Below are 24,031 nucleotides of genomic sequence, written 5' to 3'. Positions count from 1 at the left end.
TCAGTAGTTAGTAGTTAGGATGTTTTCCACCACAGGGAAGTTTTCAGAAAGAAGGGACTCTGTGGTTTTAAGTAACATGACAAGCTGTTGTTGTTTTTTTGGGGGTTTTTTTTGGGGGGGCGAAGAGAATCTAGTGAAAGAATGACTGTTTATATCTGCTATAATATAAGTAATAACAAGAACTCACTTGTTTTGTGGACATTTCGCAACATTAAATGTAACTATAAAAGGATAAAACACATGATGTGACAGTCTTTAATTAATTAAAAAAAATTTTGAAATGTAATCGTTTGTAAATTGTTGTGGTATAAGAGCAATAAAATACTTTTATAGGAAAGTAATCACTTCGCAGCGGTCGCACCGTATGACCCGACATCATCATTTTAATATAACAGCACATCACTGAGTGTTTTATTCCTTATTCGTTACTATGAAATGTTAGCGTTGTTGTACGAATGTACCGTTCAGTGTGTCTGTCTGTTTTATAATTAGTGTTTGTATCACAGACAGTTTAGTTTTTAGACTTCATGTGTTTGTGTGAGTGTTTCAGGTGGGTGTCTGTTCAGTTGCACCTTCTTCTGCTCTTCCTACAACACCTACATCTTGCACTTCTTTTTCCAGAGAGAATCGCTGTCTGTATTCTTTTGATGAAAGCATCTGCCAAAAAAAACAACAACATAAAAGTGAATTTAAACAGCTTGAGACATAGACATTAAAAGTAGAATATTAACAATAACGCTCAGCTGGTATTATTTACATGAGATGTGATCATGGAGAAGTGTAACACATCAGCACACACGATCACACTGGCACACACCCCACACTTCTGTAAATTTCCCAAAGCGAGTGGCTTTTGGCCGAGCCCGAGTGGCTACGGCGCAGGGCGTTCCCTTTCTGGCTCTCTAAATTTAGATGAAGTTGTGTTTTGTGTTTCCTATCAAACCACCCATGGGCCCTTGTGGGTGAAACTTTCTCTGTTCTTTTACTTCTGTTCTGATGTCCAGGGTTATAGTTCATTATTTTTAACACGTCCATGCAAACATTGTTGTTAAATGACCATTAGTAATAAGTGTAAGCTGTATATAATAATAAGCTGTAACATTTTAATAAACAATAAAAAAAATTCTTTTTAAAAATCCCTAGAAACATCCCTAGAAAAATATATAAAAAGTAGCTTACATCTGCTTATAATAATAATAATAATAATAATAATAATAATAATAATAATATATTTTTTAAAGAATAATCTTCATTGTATTTATATATTTTTACTTTTCATTTTGAGATGCCATATGGTAGCGTTATAAAGTGCTTTACATATACAAAGATAATTTGAAACTAAGTACTTATAATAAAACACACTGGATCGTAATGGATATTTTTGATGAAGAAATATTATTATTATTATTATTATTATTATTAATAATAATAATAATAATAATCTTCATTCATATGGCAGACATAATAAAGTGTTTTATATATAAAAGAAATTAAATGTTGAAACTAATCCTTTATAATAAACTACACTGAGGGATATTTTTGCTGAAGGAATAATAATAATTGTAATGATAGTAATAATAATAATAATAGGAGTAGTTTATATTAATTTATAATTTATATTTTATATATATATATATATATATATATATATATATATATATATATAACTTTTCATTTTAAGACCAATATCTTAAAATATTCAAACGCACTGAGGAAGTATTTTGAGAAGATAAAACATTGAATAAGATTAAAGCAGGTTTTATGTAAACTAAAATGAAAGCGCTGACTGTTTTATCACCGCTCTGGATGTGGGGGGGGGGAGAAGTCCTGAACGCTGATTGGTCAAAAGTATGAATAGGGGTTGTATGCAAATGAATGGGCGTGGCTTTGACGGAGCCTGCGTCGCTTGGCTACCGCGTTTCCTTTTTTTTTTTATCTCCACCCTGCACTGAAAAAAGCCCCGCCTCCTCCGCTAGGATTGGAGGATGTCCTGTCGGTATAATCTTCTTAGCCAATCGAAACGTAAGGAGGCGGTGCTTATAGGGAATACACTTGGGGTGGAAAAATAACGCGGCTAGCCCGGGTTTCCTGAGTGTGTGTGTGCGCGCGCGCGTGTGTGTGAGAGTGTGAAGAAAGTACAGAGACGCAGCGTTGCATTTCGATCTTATTATCTACATGGATTTTGGAGAAACAAAATAAAGAGTTGATGGAGTTTTTTTTATTGTTTTTTTTTTTACATGAGACATTTTATATCATATCCATACACCATTAAGGTTGTTCACTGACCGTTTGGATTCTACTCCAGGTGTTTTATTTTAGTGTTTAAAGAATTTGTTTAGTTAGGATCCGAGAATTAGGATCTATTTTACCGGGTCCTGATGCTCGGCATGTCCCGTGTTACGGACCCGTTAATGAAAACACGCCAAGACAGAATGAAAGAAGTCAACTTAAAGGTGAGTGCAGGAGGTTTTGATCAATACTACTACACGAGACAGTCTTTAAATACAGCACGCAACGTCTTCATTAACAAAAGCTAGAGCGTATTTAACGTGAGGAATTTATAGTAATGCTTGTCCGTGATAATATGTACGACCTAAAATATATTTTTGTGTCACGACAAGATTGGAAATTCAGCATAGTTCAGCACATCCTGCGATATGGTCGAGTGATTATTTTTTTTTTTTTTCCATCGGCAGACTGCGGCACTTTAAGAAAATAGCGGCTCGCGCTCCCTTCTCATCCTTCAAAAAAAACCACTATTCTTATCAACTTTTATCGCTTTTTTTTATTCCATTTCCTTTCCAAAAACGCTCTGTTTGCTTTGATTAAGCTTTTCTTTCACTTTTCTTACATAAATCTTTTCGCCATGCCGTGTTGGAAGAGAAAGCGTGGCAAGAAATACGGCTTGCATCCCAAACGCCACGCTGTTCGAAAAAAAGTCTACTATGTAGGCTGCACGAGCTTGGCTTTTTTGCAGCCTATGGAGTGCTCCTACGTAGGGACGAGGCCGGCGTTTGAGATTCGGCCACGTTGTCTTCCATTGAAAAGGAAATTGGATGGGGGAGGGAGCTGAGGGGAGGGGGAAAAAAAAGCTAACCAAGGGTTATTAAAACGTTCAAAAACAAAATATGCATTATATGTACACACAAATGAACCCTAACAACGTTAAAATTGCAACATATACATGTATAAACAAAGAAAACAGGCCGTTTGGCTGTATTCTAAACGTCTCCTATTGGGAATACAGTACAGTACAGTACTACACATGGAGCTCTTCTTTCATACACTCTGTAGTGAATAGGAAGGCATTTGGGATTGTAGTACATTTCATTTATTTTCACTTCATCATTATATATATATATATTTTTAAAAAAAATCAAACTGTACAAACTCAACATGAACTCTTCACTGGCTGTCCTGCTCTACAAAGGGTGCGAATACTATTATTATTTTAAACACTTTGTAGGTCAACAGGAATCCAGTTCCCCTTCAGCCATTGTGTCCCATAGTTCAGCAACATGAGATGGGCATTTAGATATTTAGTTACGCTGTTATTCAGTCATATCTCATACCGTAGCTCTATTTTTTGCATGCTTTGATTGTGTGGTGATGGGAAAAGGTTTTGTATTTTGTGGTGGAGGAAAGCACCATTGTTGGAGGATGGTGCCAGGTGATGAGACGTGTGTGTGTACATAGGAGTGTGTGTGTACATAGGAGTGTGTCATGCGTCGGTCGTGTAAGGAGGAAGGAAGTGCACGCAGTGGTTTGGTGGCTTTATTGCATCTCTAAAACTGGCAGTTAATGCTATAAACTCATACAGTACACACACACATTATATATATATATATATATATATATATATATATATATAAATATATATATATATATAAATATATATATATATATAAATATATATATATCTCCACAAGCAGATGCTAGTGCATGCATAGATGTCCTCTGCCTGCATACAAAAAGAGCATGAAGGCTGAAAAGTGTTCTCACAGACACACAGGAGACTAATTTTAGTGAGTAGCACTTGCCCAGTGACGTAATCTTGAAACTTGGTTCAAGCAATCGCTATACACATACAAAGACAGCTGCTTAAAGGTAAAAGTTCAGCCAAAAAATACTCAGGTATACACAGTGGAGTCAATCAGACTGTAGTCCGAGTTCGTGTTTGATTTTTTTTTTTTGTTTTTTTTTTTTTACACTTCTTCGGTTTTGCCTGATGTAGCTAGCGTGTAAGGAAAGACGCTAGACGCCACCATTTTAGCATTGTGTATCACACACTTATGTAAAACTACAAACAAACAAATATCATTTGATTCGGTAATATTGTCATATTTAGAGTTATGTACACAGTGAGGATTTAGACGTAGCTACAGACCTTTCAGAAGGTGAACGAGATTTGAAAAGAAAGTCGTTTCTGACCTTGATCCTTATTCTGACCTTGACCTTGAACGCCATTTGAAGGTGATATCAAGTACATCCAGCCATACCATTTCCATACCGCGTATCCTACACAGGGTCGCAGGGAGCATGGAGCCTATCCTGGGAGAACTCAAGGTGGGGGACACCCTGGACAGGGTGCCGACCCATCGCAGTGGACAATTACATACACTCACACTACGGACAATATGGAAATGCCAGTCAACCTACAACACACGTCTTTGGACTGGGGGACGAAACCGGCGTACCTGGGGGACACCCCTGAAGCACGGGGAGTACATGCAAACTTAACGCAAACAAGGCGGAGGCGGGATTCAAGCCCCCAACTCTGGAGGTTTGAGGCAAACGTACTAACCACTAAACCACGGTAAACCACCCTCCAAATAAGTTTTCTTGCACATGGAGGACGTTGGAGGTGTGAACTACATGCAGAACGTATGCAAAAGCATTGAAAATCAACACAATGTGCGCAGACGGGTTCTTTCTCTGCGTAAATATCGACGGAACTGTTCGACTCTTAATACCGCCCATAAACAGTTTTGCCTAGCTGTGATCAATCGGCGTTTAAGATGATCTTTCAAAACTCACAATTTTCAGACCACACCTCCTACCTGAGTTTGATGCTTTCGTCGGGTGACGAAAATGCAGCTACGAACTTCGTTAGTTATTCAATTTAGTCACCTTGCGTGACGCTTAACTGGTAGCTATAACCTTCCCTCGCTTTTTCGCCACACTAGGCTTTAGCGCTCAACTTTAGATGTAACAAATATCGTCGTATCACTTTTTTTATTTTGCCCTTGAACTCTTTCTTTGGTTAGTGTGCTACATGCCAAACGATACTATTGGGCCTTGAATGAGTTCCTTATTCCTGAGGGCAATCAAGCAATCAGTCATCCATGAGGACAGAGGAGACACAGAAAGGATTGTGACCAGAGCCCAAGGCTTAGACATGAGACAGTCCACACACACACACACACACACACACACACACACAGTCCTAACAGAGAGCAGCACTAACAGACCTCCTATTATTACTGGAGCGCTCACAGGGTTGACTTCACCTCAGCGCTTCGTTCCATCGTCTCACACAGCGCCGTCTCAATCAGACCTCTGTTCTGCCTCGTACCAGTTATAATGGTGGCACTCGGTGCCAGCGATACACGCTCGGACCGTAGCGTATACGTGTGTACGTGCACAGTTACGGATCTTGCGGCAGTTGAAGGTTACCAGCTCGATTTGAAACGACCTCCAGTCGACCATCAGCGAAGGTCAGACGAGGAACAACGTGATTCCTGGATATCTTGCGGCCTCTGGGATCGTACCAGTATTCGATTAGACAAAGAATCCCGATATCTGAAAACGTCCAGTGTCGTCATATTTGATTTTATATCGTCACGATTCTCCGAGACGATTCTACGATACGCGATAACTATCGTGGTGTGTGTTTATAGGTTTGCTAGGAAACTTCCAGCAAAACGGTGGTGTATTTAACTGTAATCATTGTAATTGATCGAAATAGTAAACACAAAAGCGCTACACAAAGATGTCATGGTATCTTAGAAAAGTGTATCGTATCGTAATTCATCACGATATCAATATCACGTTGTCATATTACCCAGCCCGAATTCATACATTACGATCCATTGGGATCGAACGCTTGATTCTGATTGGTTCAGAAGGTGTCGTTCGGGCTGGCGTTATTCAAATTTAAAAACATCTGTCATCATTGAAACGGGGACGTTCCAGTCTGTAGTGTCAGTGGTAAAGCTGTAACTTTAAAATCTTCCGACTGCTTTACATTTTTTTGTGGTTTTTCAGTAACGTGACAAGCTACGATGTTTTGTTTTTCTCGTGAGCGATAATGTAATTGTTAATTTCTCGCCAGGAAATTCCCCCTCACGTGTTTTCAAAGCAATTCCAGTGGTTCTTATACAGTAATAATATTACACAGTTAATATTTCTGTAAATTCCTGGTCAGCAGCTTTCTGGGTTTGAGTGGCTCGCAATGTCAAAACCTGGGACCTTAGTCATTACGCGACAGGAAAGATGACGACACGTGCGGCGAGAGGGAGAAGCAGCTCCGCCTCAGTACACACAAAGGTCGGGTTATGACACTACGGGGATTTTGATCGAGGTCTAGTTTATCTTTTAGAGTGCTTTCATGTAGGAGTCGTGTGTGTGGGTGTGACTCATATTTGTTTCTCACGTCGGATGGCGGGACTGATGTTTTTTGCAAATCACAACATTTATGCAAGAAGTGAAAGAAAAAAAAAAAAAGATCTGTTCATGTTCATACTCTCAAATGACTGAAAAGTTCAGGAGCATGCTTGTCCGTCGCAGAAGGTGCATCTCAGACCGCTTCCTAGGTCACGAATCAGTATGCGGTGTATACATCGGGACACCGATGACTCGATTTCCGCCGACGTGGCCACGTACTCGCGTTGTAAAACGTCACCAACAGGCAGGAGTGATATCTTTCCGACATTATACGTCGTATAAATTTGTTCTCAATCGCACGTTTCTGTCATGGTACGTCAAGCAGGATCGTAGGCTGGCTAGTGGATTTTTAAAAATCGTTAAACACTTCGGGCGCACTCACACTTGGCCCAGTTACCTACGATGGTTTGAAGAAAACAGGAAGTGAAGCTCTCTCATACAGCACAACGGAGTCCGTCACTGTAATGCTTACTTTGTGGCTTATCTGCGTTGTTTGGGGCATGACGACACACTGCCCTCTCGCATGCCTAACAGATTTATTGCTTATACAGTGCATCGATTTCCACTTAATCGCGCTAGTCACATCAGAACATTTTTACGGCGGCAGCTGACGTTGACGGAGGAGTTCGCAGCTTTACTCGCCGACTACGGTTCCCGTTCGTCTGTAAGGTAAGAACCAGACCCGTTATAAAGCCGAATATTCTCGAAAAGTGTATTATACAAGTAGTGCTGTCAAGTAATAGACAGTCTATGTATCAGTTAACATACAATTAACATCACTTCTCCATTTCGCCTCAGGAGCGTCTGGATTCGGCAGAGATGCGGTGTGTGCTGGGAGCGTGTTTTCACCAGCTGGACAGATCGTGAATGGGAGCTAAATTTTGGAAAGAGAAAGACCACATTCTTGCAGCTGTGCACACTTCTCCGGCCAAACTTCGAAGAGAGACAACCACATTCAGGAAACCGGTCCGCAAACGTGCAGTTCAGAACCATCTCCTAGTTATTTGGGATTGGCCAGTCTACCGCGGGTCACTATTGCCAGTCATGTTGCCTCCATCAGTAATCGTGAACAATTTCCTTTCCCTCTACGTCAGAACACCTTCTGAACAGGAAGTCAACGTCGTGATTGAAGGTTTCCGAGACCGGTGGGGTTTCAAACGATGCGAAGGGGCTGTCGATGGGACTCATATTGGTATTTTAGCTCTACGTGACGTGAAGGTTTCTATTCCGTCATCCCGCAAGGTGTGGTTGAACATCGTCTTCGGTTCTGGGACGTCGATGTGGGTTGGCCGGGCAAAGTCCACGATGCCAGAGTGTTCGTCGATTCATCCTTGTACGAGACGGGTCAGAGTGGTACGACGTTCCCTTTTATCAAAGAGAGGTTTGCAGGAGTAGATGTGCCAGTCGTGATGTTGGGGGATGCAGCATGTCCATACTGCCATGGTTGATGAAACCAACAAACAACGCCTGCACAGATCACCTTTAATAACCACATGACTGTGGAGAAGGCATTTGGCTTTCTTAAGCGAAGATGGCGGTGCCTAATGAAGAGGTATGATTGCCACATCGACAACATGAACGCCGTCATCGCAGCCTGTCGTGTGCTTCACAATTGTTCTGAAGGTAACGGTGAGGAATATGATGATGTTGATGTTGCTGTTGATGAAGAAAACGTGAAAACACCACGTCAGACGCCTCAAGAGATGCATCGTGTCCAAATTTCTCAAATCTGTAGAGATATTTTTGGCTCATGTTGACAATATAGTCATATTGTTCATAGTTTTGTATTTTTTTTTTTAAATAACATAAACTTTATACATTTTCTGATGCTGGAAATAAACGTATATTTTTTTAATAACCTGAACTGATCCCCTCGCATGAATTCATCATGCTGTTTCTTTTGCATGTCCATGAAGGCCGCCATCATGTCACTCACATCTGTCTTCATCTTCCTCTTCATCGCCCGGTTCTGAGGGTAGCTAATTATCCTTATTGTGTAGCTCATTATCCTCATAAGACAAAACGTTCTCAGAATTCCTAAATCGTCTTCACCATTTCCTGCGGACGTGACGGGATCCTCGGTGCGCCTCAGGAATGTTGTGGAGTCTTGTGGAAGGGCTTGCTCATTCCAGACGCTTTGCTTTTTGCTGTGATCTCACACACGGGGTGTGTTGTGAGGACGTCAGGAATAGAGGAGGTCTGCAGCTAGCGCTCTACTCTCAGACTACAGCGAGTGTGTCGCATGGGCATCCAGGACAAGCACATTACGAGATGCCGCTGAAATAGAAACGACCGTTTTCCATACGGAACATTTTAGGGCTTTGTGTTTTGGTCTTTCATGTCTGGATAGCATCTTTGGCGTGTTTTTGATACCGGTGATGCAGACAAGGAGCTACCCATAGTTGAAACAAATGCACTTCCCGTCTAAAGATTGCTTGTGAATGTTAGCAAAGTAGTGCTGACGGTTTTTTCACCCCCCCCCCTTAAGCGCAAACATTTGCAAAGCCATCAGTGCGAGGCTACAGTGTAAACACCAACCAGACGCAGCAGGAGATGGAATGTAACTGTTGGTTTTCAACTGTAGGCATCAATTCAAGTCGAAAAATGTCCTAAGAGCGTGAGATGTAACAATACAAGGTGAAAAAGTGTATGCAGATTTGAACGGGCGAGGATGTTGTGCTTGGATTTCGTTTTCGTCCATTTTGTAAGAAGTGCTTGGAATCAGTCCCTCCATGATTTCACGATTTTGCGATAGAAACTATCGCAAAATCAAGCACGCGCTACGATATCCGGAGGAGCTTGCAATTTTTTTTAAATTTCCGCATATTTTCCACAGATTCGGGCCAAGACGCGTCATGTGACGTCATCACAACGTGCATTCAGCCAAAGTTCTCTTCATTTCGCATGCATCGAACATTGCCAAATTGTCTGTAGTACGTGAACGGGGTTGGCACCCCGTCCAAGGTGTTCCCCACCTTGTACCCCAAGTTCCCTGGGTTAGCTCCAGGCTCCCCGTGACCCTGTGTAAGATAAGCTGTATGGAAAAATGGATTGATTGATGGTTCATGTGGTAATCAGGGGTCCATGACAATATGATAGAACCTTTTTTTTTGTTTTGTTTTTTGATTTCTCCCTAATTTGGTCCCAAAAACCAGGCGACTATTCTCTATCATACGACAACTACCAACCAGAGAGAGTCATGTCTAACACACGCTTTCTTCAAGAATCCAGCAAACTTCAACTCGCAGGGCAGTGTAACCCTCGACGGAAAGATCACTCCGCCCTCTTCCTCATACTCCCAGTTCCTGCAGGTGATTCCCAGCCCAACGAATGGAAATTATTTTCGTGTCATTGCTACAGGCCAGTCTTAACACTTAACATTAAAGGCACGGACTCCAGTAGAGTCCATTAGTAGTAGTCCATTAAAGGCATCGTAGTCAAAATATGGAGCAAAAGTTGTCATAGCTAGCGTAAGGCCCAAACAGCAACCCTTTTTTATCATCGTCTCGATGGTCTGATTGCATGAGCGCTCGTCTGTGACTCCGAGTCTGTTCTGTTCTGTTCTGAGTCTACGTATGGAACATGACTGAACGGGTTTAGTCGGAAATGTCCTCATCCTTGTGTCTCATGCTTCCAGAGAGCTCTGGGGTGATGAAACCAGCACGCATGGATGGTTTTATTGTGCTGTTCTGTTCACCCACTCACCTCTCACGATGGTGTGGTAGAAACCTGCCCGGCCATGTCTCTGAATGGAAATGGTACGCATATATGGGTTACATTGGAAGGGGGATGTATGGGGTCATCTATTTAGCAATAGTCCCATTGATCCCAGGCATTTTGCTTAGAGATACACACTAGCAGATCCAGAGATCTTGACTTGATGCATAACACTGTTACTGTACAGCGTCAACGGAGTGTGTAAGAGTGGAGTGTGGTACCGTTTTAGCCTGCGGCCATCTGCAGTGGGGGATGGAGGACACCTGTGCAAACAGCAGGGCCAAGGCAGAAACTCTCTAACAGCTGAACAGACACAAACACACACTAAGGATCATGTGTGCATACGTCTGAGGACACTCCTGATCATTTCTGCTAGCATTTCTGTGGGATTCTCCATGTAAATCTAGTCTTAGATTAGCTTCAGACCCGCGGTGACTTTTGTACACTTTTCTGGCCATAAGCTTCAGGATCTTGAAGGTTACAGTCTAAATAGCTTTCTTTGCTGGTTTCTTATTTCCACACAATCGTGACCCAACTATATTTCGGAGCACATAATCATCGAATTGGAAAAAAAAAAACTCAGTTGTTTGCTGACCAGGAAAGGTATATAATTGGACATTTTCGCTGTCAATCAAATGGCATCTTTGTGTGTATGTAGGCGGGTCTTGGCTGCTTTTCGTAATGAAATTTACCAGACTTTCAAGCGAAATCTAGTTCCCTGGTTTGTAAGACGACCAACACCAACCTGATCTCATCAAAAAAATATCCTTAAATAGGGTCGATTTTGCTCAATTTCATACAGATTAAGTCGTAAAAGAAAAACAACTTTGGTTCCTAACCCCATCCGTAATCTTTCGTAAGTTTTCACACGAACTACGTTATTTCTTTAGTATTACAGTTGTACATTGGAAAGCTTGATTCTGAATCATTTTCCAGTATATGTGTCGTAATTACTGGAATTATCTACCAAAGACTAAAATACCATAAGTTATTAGTATAAAAACTCCTACAAAAAAACGCAACCTATTCATGTCAATTTACATTATGAATGCAGCTGTTGACGAAATGGGGAACGCTCCGATAGGGGGGAGAAACTGTAGTATGAGCAGAATATTCTGATTTCTCTTTTATGTCTTGGCGCAGTTTCGGGCCATGTGTTAAGATCGTAGTAGATATCAGAGTGTGTGAGAAGACAGGAATGTAGTGCTTTATTAACCCATGCGTGAATGCTGTGTGTACATTGCTGGTTGGTTTCTGGGTCAGTGGGTCTATTTTGTGTCTGCCACCGTGTCTGGGATTCTGACTAAAAAGCTTATGTCTGACTAAAGAGCCTGAGGAATGAGGAAGTGACCTCACTCGCTCATCTATCGACATCACTCATCACTCTTTCCCACAGAGCACCATTAGCTTGGGTTTCATTAAAGGTTCTGCATTCTGGTGCTCAGATTATTAAGGAAAACGTGAGCGAAGGCAGATTTTAATCGACTTAGGAAAAAAAAAACCTGACGTGTTTGCTGTGCTTGTTGTGTAGCTAAAATGTAAGGTGGATAGATTTAAGCGCGATTATTGGCGTATTACATCAGAGTGGATCGTAATAAATGGTTAAGCATTTGCTTTGGATTTTACTTTTATTTCAGAGTACTCTCATTTGCATCTGAGGTCGAAAGCACAGCTGAGCAATCACGGTGAGAGCGTTTGGGTTTTATTGCCGTGTTGACTCTGTCTCATTTGCTTTGTGAAGTTGTGAAGAACAGGTGTGGGGTGTGTGTGTGGGTGTGTGGGTGTGTGTGTGTGTGGGTGGTTGATTCTAGTTCGATCTCCCTCTGTGTGGAGTCTTCGGTGTCCTCCTGGGAGTTTTAATTGGCACTCCAACCACACCCGGAGGGATTAGCGGGGTTGCTCGTTAGCTGATTTATGTCACGGAGCCACTTCCATGTTAGCAAAAGTGTAAGTTAGCCACCATCTGCTTACGCCGGAGTGTGGGAACGCTTAAAGATCATTAAAGTTTTCTCCACACACATAAACAAACACCAGTGTTCGCGCTCTTGTCCGTTCTTGTTATAACAGTGCTGTTGAGTTCAGTTCATTCTGATTGGTCAGGAAGTGCAGCATTGTCAGCAGTTCCGGCGTTGCCTTTAGTGACTTCTATAGTCTTGTTGACGTATTGTTACACCATACCCGATCGGCTAACTCGTTCTTGAGCACGAAACTGTGGATTTAATCTTTTCCCAGCATGCAGCTGAAATCCCCTGCAGTGCACCAGCGTACATATTTGCATGCAGTCCTTTAGTAGGGTCCTGTAAAGGTCTACAAGGACCCTTCATCTCTCGTTAAGGAGTCACCCATTGACTCTTCTCACAAAAGAGCGCTTTGTCTGGGTTTTTAATTAGCACTCGAGAGCTAGTGTTGAGAGACAAAACCTCAAGTCGCACTAACGCTCTCCGCCTCCTGCTCTTCCTTTCTTTGTCTCGTCTTTGTCTGAATCAAGTTACCTGCTCTTCCTATCCTGTTTAGTTTTGAGGGCTTTTTTTTTTCTTTTCAGTCCCCCAGCACTCTTTTTTTTTTTTCTTTTTCTTTCTTCATCCGTTGGCCCTCCACACCAAAGCCCCCACTGGTACTAATGCCCCCTGCTTTTTTCCGTCTATCAGAGGTTATCCTCATCCATCAGAGGTTATCCTGAGGGCTTTCAGCTCTTTATCTTCCTAAAGCAACGCTCTCTTTGTTTAGTTGAGGGTTTTTGTTTTTTTTCCATCCTGAAGACAGACTAGGAATTGCTTTGCTGGACACTGGCTCTTGTACACTGCCCTGAATACCTGCAGTGCTGAGACAGAATGAATGATCTTGTTGTTAGTTGCCCACTTCATTTCCACGAGCTCTTTGCTAAACAGGACTTCCTAACCCGCGATCGAATGTCAAAGAGCGACTTTGCATTGCAAATCTGTCGTAGGTCCAGCACTGAGAAGTTTGAAAAGGTAAATTTCAGCCCAGCGACAATAACTACAGGGATTGCGGTTACAGTAAGAAGGGTGAGATCCAAAACCACACGATAGCATACTGAAAAGGTAAACAAACCCGTGGTGAGTTCATATAGAAATGACCCCAGCTTGGTGAACATAGAGTCTACAGTGCTGAAAACATCCCACCTACAACTGTATGCATTGGTTGGCATTTCCAAATTGTCCGTCGCATGTGCGATGGTGCCCTGCGGGTTGGCACCCCGTGTTCGGGGAGTTCCCTGGGATAGGCTCCAGGCTCCACGCGACCCTGTGTTGGATAAGTAGGTACGGAGGATGGATGGATAGGTATGAGACGGTAAAGCAACAAATCCAAACAATTGGTAAAACGATTCCTCAAACCAATCCTTTGGCGAGCGTGGTCCGACTTTTCTTCATTTCGCCACCCAGAATTTTAGTTCCTACCTTCAGTTAGTTAAGCTAAGACAAAGCCAAGCATGTAACATGTAACATCGCTGGAGATTACTTCGAAGTGGATCGAGACCACCTCGCTTAGATGCTCTCGGATCGATTGTTTTGATTGCCGTGTTGTCTGAAGACCCTCACGCACCGGCGTTTGATTCATACAGGCTAAACGCTGTGGCTGGTTCCTGTAGTGGCGATTCTAAAGATAAGTATTTAGCCTAAATGTAGATGTAGAACAGGCAAATCCTGAAGGGGATTTTGATGGCAGACGGGCATTAAAGGGGATTAAAGTGGTGACAGTCGTGTAGTGCTCAGAGCCAGATGTGGTCATTTGTCGCACCCGAGAGAGAGGGATAAAGTGAGGGATAAAAGGCGAGGCACAAATGGTTATCCCCTTAGGGCACGGGTTCTCAAAGTGGGGTCCATGTATTTGATTGATTTTGCTTGCAACGGTGGAAAATTACAGCCCACATTATCAAAGTTATTATACTTAGGGGTCCAAGCACCAAAGTCAGCTCAGACCTAATGTGTTCTATTGGTGGAAAGTTCAGGAAAAGATAGTTTAGTTAAACAGGTCCTTGGCTACAAAACAGTTGAGAACCACTGCCTTAGGGGACTACAGCTAAATCTGTGTCAAGATTCATGTGACGTAGTTAGGATTAACAGCCAGACTGAGCAGAATAAGTGTTTTATTCTGCTTATACAGCAGTAATTTACCAGAGATGGCCGTGTTTTATTAATTTAGTATGACACATTGTATAGTTTTATCCTCTGTAAGTTCCAACTCCTTTGTCCTGAAGACTTTCCTGTGGCAGAAAACCTCTGTCTGTTACAAAGCACCGACACTGGAGACTAGAGAATGTTTAATAAACGTCTCCTCACAGAAAACCTCCCCATAACAATCAGACACAATAAAAAATGCATCAATAAGAGGGCTACACTGATTGAGTGTTGCTGTTTTAGTTAGCAAAACTTCATCTAGACTAAACATTGGGATATATTATTTATATCGTATCGTCTTGTGTATTTTCATCTCTTAGTAATATTAAAACCAGTTATTCATTAAGCGTAATAAGCTCTTTATCTTGTGTATGTGCTACCTCTGGAGTGTACCCAGAATGCCAGAGATGAAAGAATGCCATCTAAAGTCTCTGGTTACTGATTTAAGGGTGAGCCGCCAGTCTTATTGCATTCCAGCGGAGAGTTTTTGGCCTCCAGAGTTATTTCCAGTGCGTTTGTGCTGATGTTAATCATGCCCCCTTTAATTAAGTGTCATTCAGTGCATAAGGGCACACCCATTGCAGCCCAGGGAACTGAGGGAAAGAATTTGAAGTACTGATTTAGTCTAGTGCACACTGTAGGAACAAGGGCCCGTGATTTTACCTACAAAAGTTTTTATGAGAAATTTATAGAACGTTTTGCTCATTTGATATTGTTCAAGGGTGTAGGGTTACGTTTTAAAGCGCCCATGAAATCGAAATTGACGTTTTGTGGCTTTTCGTGTGAATACGTTCGCCTTAAGAAGATGTATGCATTCAAAATTGGCTCCACCCCCAATACGGATCAACAATTTTGCTGACATCATTCTGCACTTAGGCTTCTCGTCGGATTTTCCGTCCAATTAAACGCTCTCTAGAATCTGAAGTGTCCCGCCCCCGACGTTATAAATATCACTTCGACGACGTCGGCGTTGTTGAGCGAGAGAAATCATATCAGCAAGCACGGGTCGTAAATGCGTCTTCGGCCGTTCGAACTTCAGCTGTTCGAACCGGCGTTGTGGTAGGCCAAACGCGATTGGCTATTTAAAAAGGGGGAGGAGCCACTCAATATGACCCAACCTGACTTCAGTGGAAATTTAGTCAACACATCTATTAACGCTGCATGGTTCAAGGCACTTCACGGGGACTTTAAACATAGTAGCACTAGTGAAAATCTATTGTAACAGCATATGCTAAATAAAAAAGTTGAAGTCTAGACCCCATACGTTTTCTTTCGCTTGTCCCTCTTGCCGAGAACCCTTGAACGTTCTATATAGAACCCTACAACAGAACCTTCCTATCTGAGAAGGTTCCGCTTTTCAAAGACGCCTAGACGTAGTTTATACCACAGCGCCGATTCTGATTGGTCGGCAGTTCCGACAGTAGTTCCGGCCACAAGATAAATCGCAGCTCGTATTAATGTGCTCGTTCTAATCCGTTACTGTTTCTATAGTAACAACTTCATTTGTACATTGACTGGTGATGTTTTCAGTATGTAGATGTTTGTTTAACATTTCTGTAATGTTACATTTCATTTAACATTAGGCTTTGCGGTTTCTCGGTAACACGGCAAGCTGCATTTTTGTCTTCTTAACTAAAAGTTGTACTAAATAAAATGGAACTATTCAACAAATTGTATTGGCTGTGGTTGAAGAGAAACGGAACACTTCAGGACGTACTGTTGTTGACGTACACACCGACTTAGGGTTGATTATTTTACTATAATCTACAAGAATATAGACGAAAGTTTGTATTGTAAGAGTTTTTTGAAAAACATTTAGACCAGATTTTTCAGACGTTTGCGCCTGAGAGCTTCGTAGAAGGAGCGTTTGTTTGTTTGTTTGGTTGGTTTTTTTGCAATAAATGCAGTAACTGCAATGTCTCCCTTTTCTCAATACCTTCTCTCTTTTCTTCTTGTTTCATTGGTAACCCCCCCCCGCTGTCTTTTAGGGGAAGTTCGTTCGATATACTTCCTTCGCAAGATATTATCTGCGACCATGATGATGCAAATGCACAGAACCAGCAGAGAGACTTTGTGCAAATCTAAACGGCTCAGCGGCACAATCATGGCCTTTCTTTTATTTGCATGCGTCGTTCGAGCACCTAGCACGGCAAGGCACTGGAGTTTCACTCCGCGACGAGAGCGCGCCACTTCTGGAACGCTTTGCATACGTAGACAATCAAGGTATTCGGCTAAACATATCTTATGACCTCGTAACAGTTCCATCTCGTGGTTGGACATCTGTTAGCGAGTTCATGTGGAGAACTACAAAAGCACGGCTGATGCAGAAGTCTGAGGAGGAACTGTGACTTCCTCCAGAATGTTTCACACAAGTCCAGCTCATGACCCGGCCTCATCCCACAATGGTGACGACCAGCGTAACGACACTAAACATTTACTCCTGTAAATCTCATCCAGGAAGTCCACAAATAATAATTAACTTGAGCTAATAGTTTACGGTGCGAAACGTGCCGTCTTGACGACGGAGCATTTCAATCACTACACGTAATCTCAGTTCATGACCAGCACCATGACAGATTTTGTACGCATTAGTACGGTTGAGTGCACGGAACCGCAGAGCTCAACTCAGGATAATGACCCGGACTGGAGATAACGCAGATCACATGTTTAATATGTTGTATATTGAAACCAAAGGAGATTAGTTTTAACTTCCCTCGCAACACTATTGTGTCAACGGCTTTTGTATTTCCCACCGAGATGGACTTCCCTGTCTTGCTGAATGCTGTAATTATAGTTGTAATTTAGTGTTGTTTGGAGTATGGGTTTGAAATTTTCACAGTATGAGAACTTAGTCTAAAAACAGCACAGCTTCACGATATCAAGGTACTTTTTAAATAGGAAAAAATGATGGCGTTTGCTTTAAGCCAAGTGGAGGCCTATACATTAATAACGAATTAAGGAACTGTTGGCTTCAGAGGCATCCCTGGTTAACACTGGTGGAGTTCTACTTGTCTTTCTAATTATAGAGGCGAGAGAGAGCGAATGTCATGGAGCTGCATTGGCACAAGCAATAACAGGAACCGACTTGTTTCTACAAAGAAACAAGCTCCTCAAAGTCATCCATCTTGAAATGAATCAGCTTGGGAACGCCTTGTTTGTAATAACCACAACGACAACAGGCTCGGCTACGTCGCACGCTTGTCCGAAGCCGCCTCCGGACATCCATTTGCACCGCAATTACGTCGTATTTTTGTGGAAGCTTGCCGAATGTCGTCTCCAAAGAACGTGCGCACAAATGAAACGTTGAGACTACGTGACGCGACAAAAAGCACCCAGTTAAGAGCTGATAGTTCTGTAGTGAAATGGGTGGGGTTTATTGATTCATACGTTTATCCTCATGGACACACCGAGTTCTAGCAGGACATGATGGATGGTCCTTGTGCCAGGCTTCATCGCTGTCTGATATATCGTTTGCATCATTGCCAGGCGGGGTCCTGAGATTAAAACCTGACATGTCCGAAAGTTTCCTGCAGGACCATTAGTCCTTCCGTGTCATGACGACGGATAAAACATAACTAGTCTTGGACCAATGGAGATGTTGTTGACTTCATGAACAACCACCTAAATTTAGGTGGTATTTATAAATTTAGGTGGTCTTTACAAAGTCGTACCACCACTAGCTGCCAGTATGCTGTAAGTTATAGTGAGGTTGTGTTTGTATCTTGCAGCTAATTCCCAGGTTTCCATGTTTCTCACCGTTAAAAAACAAAACAAAAACGCTTCTCACCATAAAGGCTTGAAAAATCGCTTCCCCGAAGAGCATGGTGCTGAATGCTCAGAGTGGTTCGTGTCAGTTTGGTCAAATTGAAGTGTAGAATAAAGTGAACCCCATGGCAGGAACAGCTGGAACAGACATTCCCATCTGGCCCAGACCTTTCTGTCCAGCTCATTGTAAAAACATGCTTGCACAACCCCATGCTTTACTGTTTCCATTTGTTTTGTTGGACATATTAGATTATTACACAGTTGTTTTGTTCTCAAAGTATCCAAGGAACGGTCCTTAAAATAAAAAGTGAGCGTCATGAAAACATAATATGATTACTTTAATATGAACTGCATTAATTAGGCAGGTAGGAATAGCTCAGATTCTGTCTGACCAGCACTTTTCCAAACGAAAGTATACTTCCAGATCTTCTTACCAGTGTGTGTTATTCTATGTGTGCAGAACAAAGAGAAAGAGCGCATGAAGGAGCGGGAGAAGGAAGCGCGCGAAAGAGAGGCGCGCTACAGCAACGGCCACCTCTTCACCTCTCTGACCGTGTCGGCCACCACGCTTTGCTCGGCCTGCAACAAGAGCATCACGGCCAAGGAGGCACTCAGCTGCCCCAGTGAGTCTCTCTCTATCTCACACCCACACACACACACACACACACACACACATACATACAAACACACATTCTTAACACTCATGATCCGTATGCTGCTTAGTCATGGCTGACATCCCTAACCATACTATACTATACTGGGAAAATATGTTAAATGGGATAGTGGTACTCCGTATCAGATCCCTTCATCCCTAACAATACTACTACTGCACTGTAATAGACTATACTACGCTATACTGTACTATATTATTCAGGGAAAATATGTAAGATTGGATAACAACATCCAGTGTCAGATCACTAGAGCTGTACACATACTGTACTATACTATACTGGGAAAATATGTCAAATCCTTTCTGACTTCCTTTCTCAAAATCACTACTGGATTCCTACATCCCTAGCTGTACTGTACTCTATTATACTATACTCTGCTAGACTACACTACACTATACTCTATTATACTATACTCTGCTAGACTACACTACACTGTACTCTATACTATACTCTGCTAGACTACACTACACTGTACTCTATTATACTATACTCTGCTAGACTACACTACACTGTACTCTATTATACTTTACTCTGCTAGACTACACTACACTGTACTCTATTATACTATACTCTGCTAGACTACACTACACTGTACTCTATACTATACTCTGCTAGACTACACTACACTGTACTCTATTATACTATACTCTGCTAGACTACACTACACTATACTCTATTATACTATACTCTGCTAGACTACACTACACTGTACTCTATACTATACTCTGCTAGACTACACTACACTGTACTCTATTATACTATACTCTGCTAGACTACACTACACTGTACTCTATTATACTTTACTCTGCTAGACTACACTACACTATACTCTATTATACTATACTCTGCTAGACTACACTACACTGTACTCTATACTATACTCTGCTAGACTACACTACACTGTACTCTATTATACTATACTCTGCTAGACTACACTACACTGTACTCTATTATACTTTACTCTGCTAGACTACACTACACTGTACTCTATTATACTATACTCTGCTAGACTACACTGTACTGTACTGTGCTATACTCTATTATACTATACTCTTCTAGACTACACTGTACTGTACTATACTCTATTATACTATACTCTTCTAGACTACACTGTACTGTACTATACTCTATTATACTATACTCTTCTAGACTATACTGTACTGTACTCTATTATACTATACTCTTCTAGACTACACTGTACTGTACTATACTCTATTATACTATACTCTTCTAGACTACACTGTACTGTACTGTACTCTATTATACTATACTCTTCTAGACTACACTGTACTGTACTATACTCTATTATACTATACTCTTCTAGACTACACTGTACTGTACTATACTCTATTATACTATACTCTTCTAGACTACACTGTACTGTACTGTACTCTATTATACTATACTCTTCTAGACTACACTGTACTGTACTATACTCTATTATACTATACTCTTCTAGACTATACTGTACTGTACTCTATTATACTATACTCTTCTAGACTACACTGTACTGTACTATACTCTATTATACTATACTCTTCTAGACTATACTGTACTGTATTCTATTATACTATACTCATCTACACTACACTGTACTGTACTCTATTATACTATACTCTTCTAGACTATACTATACTGTACTGTATTCTATACTATACTCTGCTAGACTACACTGTACTGTACTCTATTATACTATACTCTGCTAGACTACATTGTACTGTACTCTATTATACTATACTCTTCTAGACTATACTGTACTATACTCTATTATACTATACTCTTCTAGACTACACTGTACTGTACTATACTCTATTATACTATACTCTTCTAGACTATACTGTACTGTATTCTATTATACTATACTCTTCTAGACTACACTATACTGTACTGTATTCTATACTATACTCTGCTAGACTACACTGTACTGTACTCTATTATACTATACTCTGCTAGACTACATTGTACTGTACTCTATTATACTATACTCTTCTAGACTATACTGTACTATACTCTATTATACTATACTCTTCTAGACTACACTGTACTGTACTCTATTATACTGTGTTAGACTACACTACACTGTACTGTACTCTATTATACTATACTCTTCTAGACTACACTATACTGTACTGTACTCTATTATACTATACTCTTCTAGACTACACTATACTGTACTGTACTCTATTATACTATACTCTTCTAGACTATACTGTACTATACTCTATTATACTATACTCTTCTAGACTACACTATACTGTACTGTACTCTATTATACTATACGCTGCTAGACTACACTGTACTGTACTATTATACTATATGCTGCTAGACTACACTATACTGTACTGTACTCTATTATACTATACTCTTCTAGACTATACTGTACTATACTCTATTATACTATACTCTTCTAGACTACACTATACTGTACTGTACTCTATTATACTATACGCTGCTAGACTACACTGTACTGTACTATTATACTATATGCTGCTAGACTACACTATACTGTACTGTACTCTATTATACTATACTCTTCTAGACTATACTGTACTATACTCTATTATACTATACTCTTCTAGACTACACTACACTGTACTGTACTATTATACTATACGCTGCTAGACTACACTGTACTGTACTGTACTATTATACTATATGCTGCTAGACTACACTATACTGTACTGTACTCTATTATACTATAATCTGCTAGACTATACTGTACTGTACTCTATTATACTATACGCTGCTAGACTACACTACACTATTCTGTACTGTACCTTTCTGATTTTCTTTCCTATAATCAGTATCGGATTCTTATATCCCTAGCTATACTACTACTACTATACTGTACTAGACAACACTACACTATACTGCACTACACTATACCGTACAGTACTATACTGGGGGAAAATATGTCAACCCGGGTACCAATACTTATCAGATCCCTACATTCCTCGCTATATAATACCGCATTATATTACACTATACTATACTGTACTATATTATACTACAATAGGGAAATATACTCAGTATCAGATCTCTGTACTGTACTGTATTATACTTTATTATACTGGGAAAATATGACCAATCAGATACTGATGCTCAGTATTAAATCCCCTTAGTATACCATAGGCTACTGGGAAAAATATGCCAAGTCCATTCTGATGCTGATACTCAGTATTAGATCCTTGCATGCCTAGCTGTGCTATGCTATACCATACTATACTATACTATATTATACTATACTGTGAAAATGCTCAGTATCAGATCCCTACACGTCTAGCTATACTACAATATACTGCAAAGTACTGTACAGAATACTTTGCTGGGGAAAATGTCAAAGCTGATACCGATACCTTTGATATACTTTACTATCCAGTTACAGTATGTCAAATCGAAGATCGATACTAAGTATCAGATCCCTACTTTCGTTGGTATGCTATATGATATGCTAAACTATATTGTGTGAAAACCAGAGATCCTAACATCTGTTGCTATACTATATTGTACTGTACTGTATTACACTATACTGGAAAAATCTGTCAAATCGGATACTGAAGCTCAGTATCTAATACCTCAGTATCCCTAGCTATACTATAACATACTGTACTGCACTGTATTATATTAAACTGGGAAAATATATTAAACCTGATACCTATTATTACTATTCAGTATTAGCTTCCTTTATTCTTAATTATACTACACTGTACAATTCTGTACTGTACTATACAATACTATACTAGTGACATAAATGGGGGGAAAAAGACGAATTATTAATTGAAATGATTTGTCTGGAAATTCATTCAAACTCGTCAGTTGTTAGCAGCATCCACCTTGTTTATCGCTAACTGTCGATGGGCTGTCAATTAAATTATTTATAAATAGGACTCATAGATTAGCATGTTAATGAGAGCTGTTTGAGGCACCAGCTTAGTGCGTGAGTTAATAAAGAGTGTCAGGGAATTCACACTCTGTGTGTGTGTGTGTGTGTGTGTGTGTGTGTGTGTGTGTGAACTAACATGTGCAATTTGTCGTCATCCAAACCAGCTAGGCATACAGTAAAGAACGCCAGATCTCTGTGTGTGTGTGTGTGTGTGTGTGTGTGTGTGTGTGTGTGTGTGTGTGTAAGTGTGTGTGAGTAAAGGGGGAGGGGATAAGAATAAGAGAATAATTATAGTATTGTGAAGGGAAAAGGCAAGAGAGAGAATGAAAGAGAGACGAAAAGACAGATAACAGCCGATCGAAGCAGACTAACTGCAGGGATTTCTCCTGCCACCTCCTTGCTGCGCTCTCCCTCCTACCATCCCTCCCATCTCCCCCACACACACACACACACCCTTGTAAAATCAATCGGCTGTTGAGCCGCAGCTACCCCCCCCACCCTACACCCTCCACCCTCCGTCCTGTACCCCACACACACACACACACACACACAATAGAGTCAGTGTGTGAGGCGCCTGCCTCCATCTCCACCGCGCCACAGGAACAGCTGGGGGATAGAGGGATGGAGAGAGGGCGCACAAACAAAGAGACGGAGGATGGATAGATAGAGAGCGAGACAGAAATGGAAGATGCTGATGGAAAGAAAGCGATAGAGAAAGATGGTGAGGAAGAAGAGAGACTAGTAGAGAGAGATGCAGAGAGGGAAAGGGGTTCAGAGAGAAAGGGAAAAAAGAGAGAGGTGATCGATCCCAGAAAAAGAGACCCGATTTCACACTTTCGGGAAAAACTGCTGGCCAGGGCGATTTTTATGCTGATATTGAAAAATCCATTTTTTTGAACAAGTCTGTTATTTTTGTTTTGTTTGATTCATTCTGCTAAATGCTTTGACAAATATGAACTGTTATTAACAATTATTAACTAAAATTCGTGCCAATCAAGAACATTTGAGCTTCTGAGAGAGAGAGCGAGAGAGAACCAGTGGAACAGGTTTTAGGTTATTCTTTGTTATGTTTTGCTCCTTGCATTTTCAGAGAAATAAGTTTACTAACCTGTTATTAACCTTCTACTTACCTGTGTTATTTGCTTTTGCCGGTGATAAACCTGTAATCTATTGTTCATGTCAACAAAGCA

General features: G+C 40.9%; 1 protein-coding gene across 3 annotated transcripts in view; it reads left to right on the top strand.

The window, feature by feature from the left end:
* arhgef2 (rho/rac guanine nucleotide exchange factor (GEF) 2) overlaps positions 1-24,031 on the top strand; it is a 62,780-nt gene that overhangs the window by 22,763 nt on the left and 15,986 nt on the right. For 2 of the 3 annotated variants that reach the window (XM_053650925.1, XM_053650926.1), the window contains one exon: positions 18,748-18,910. In XM_053650925.1, the coding sequence (XP_053506900.1) occupies positions 18,748-18,910 (163 nt within the window). Of the gene's footprint in view, positions 1-1,821; positions 2,454-18,747; positions 18,911-24,031 lie in introns of those variants that run through there. The other variant, XM_053650927.1, reaches the window with a different exon arrangement.

Source organism: Ictalurus furcatus, chromosome 20, assembly GCF_023375685.1.
Source record: "Ictalurus furcatus strain D&B chromosome 20, Billie_1.0, whole genome shotgun sequence".
Taxonomy (NCBI): domain Eukaryota; kingdom Metazoa; phylum Chordata; class Actinopteri; order Siluriformes; family Ictaluridae; genus Ictalurus; species Ictalurus furcatus.
This window is presented reverse-complemented; position numbering and strand designations above follow the sequence as displayed.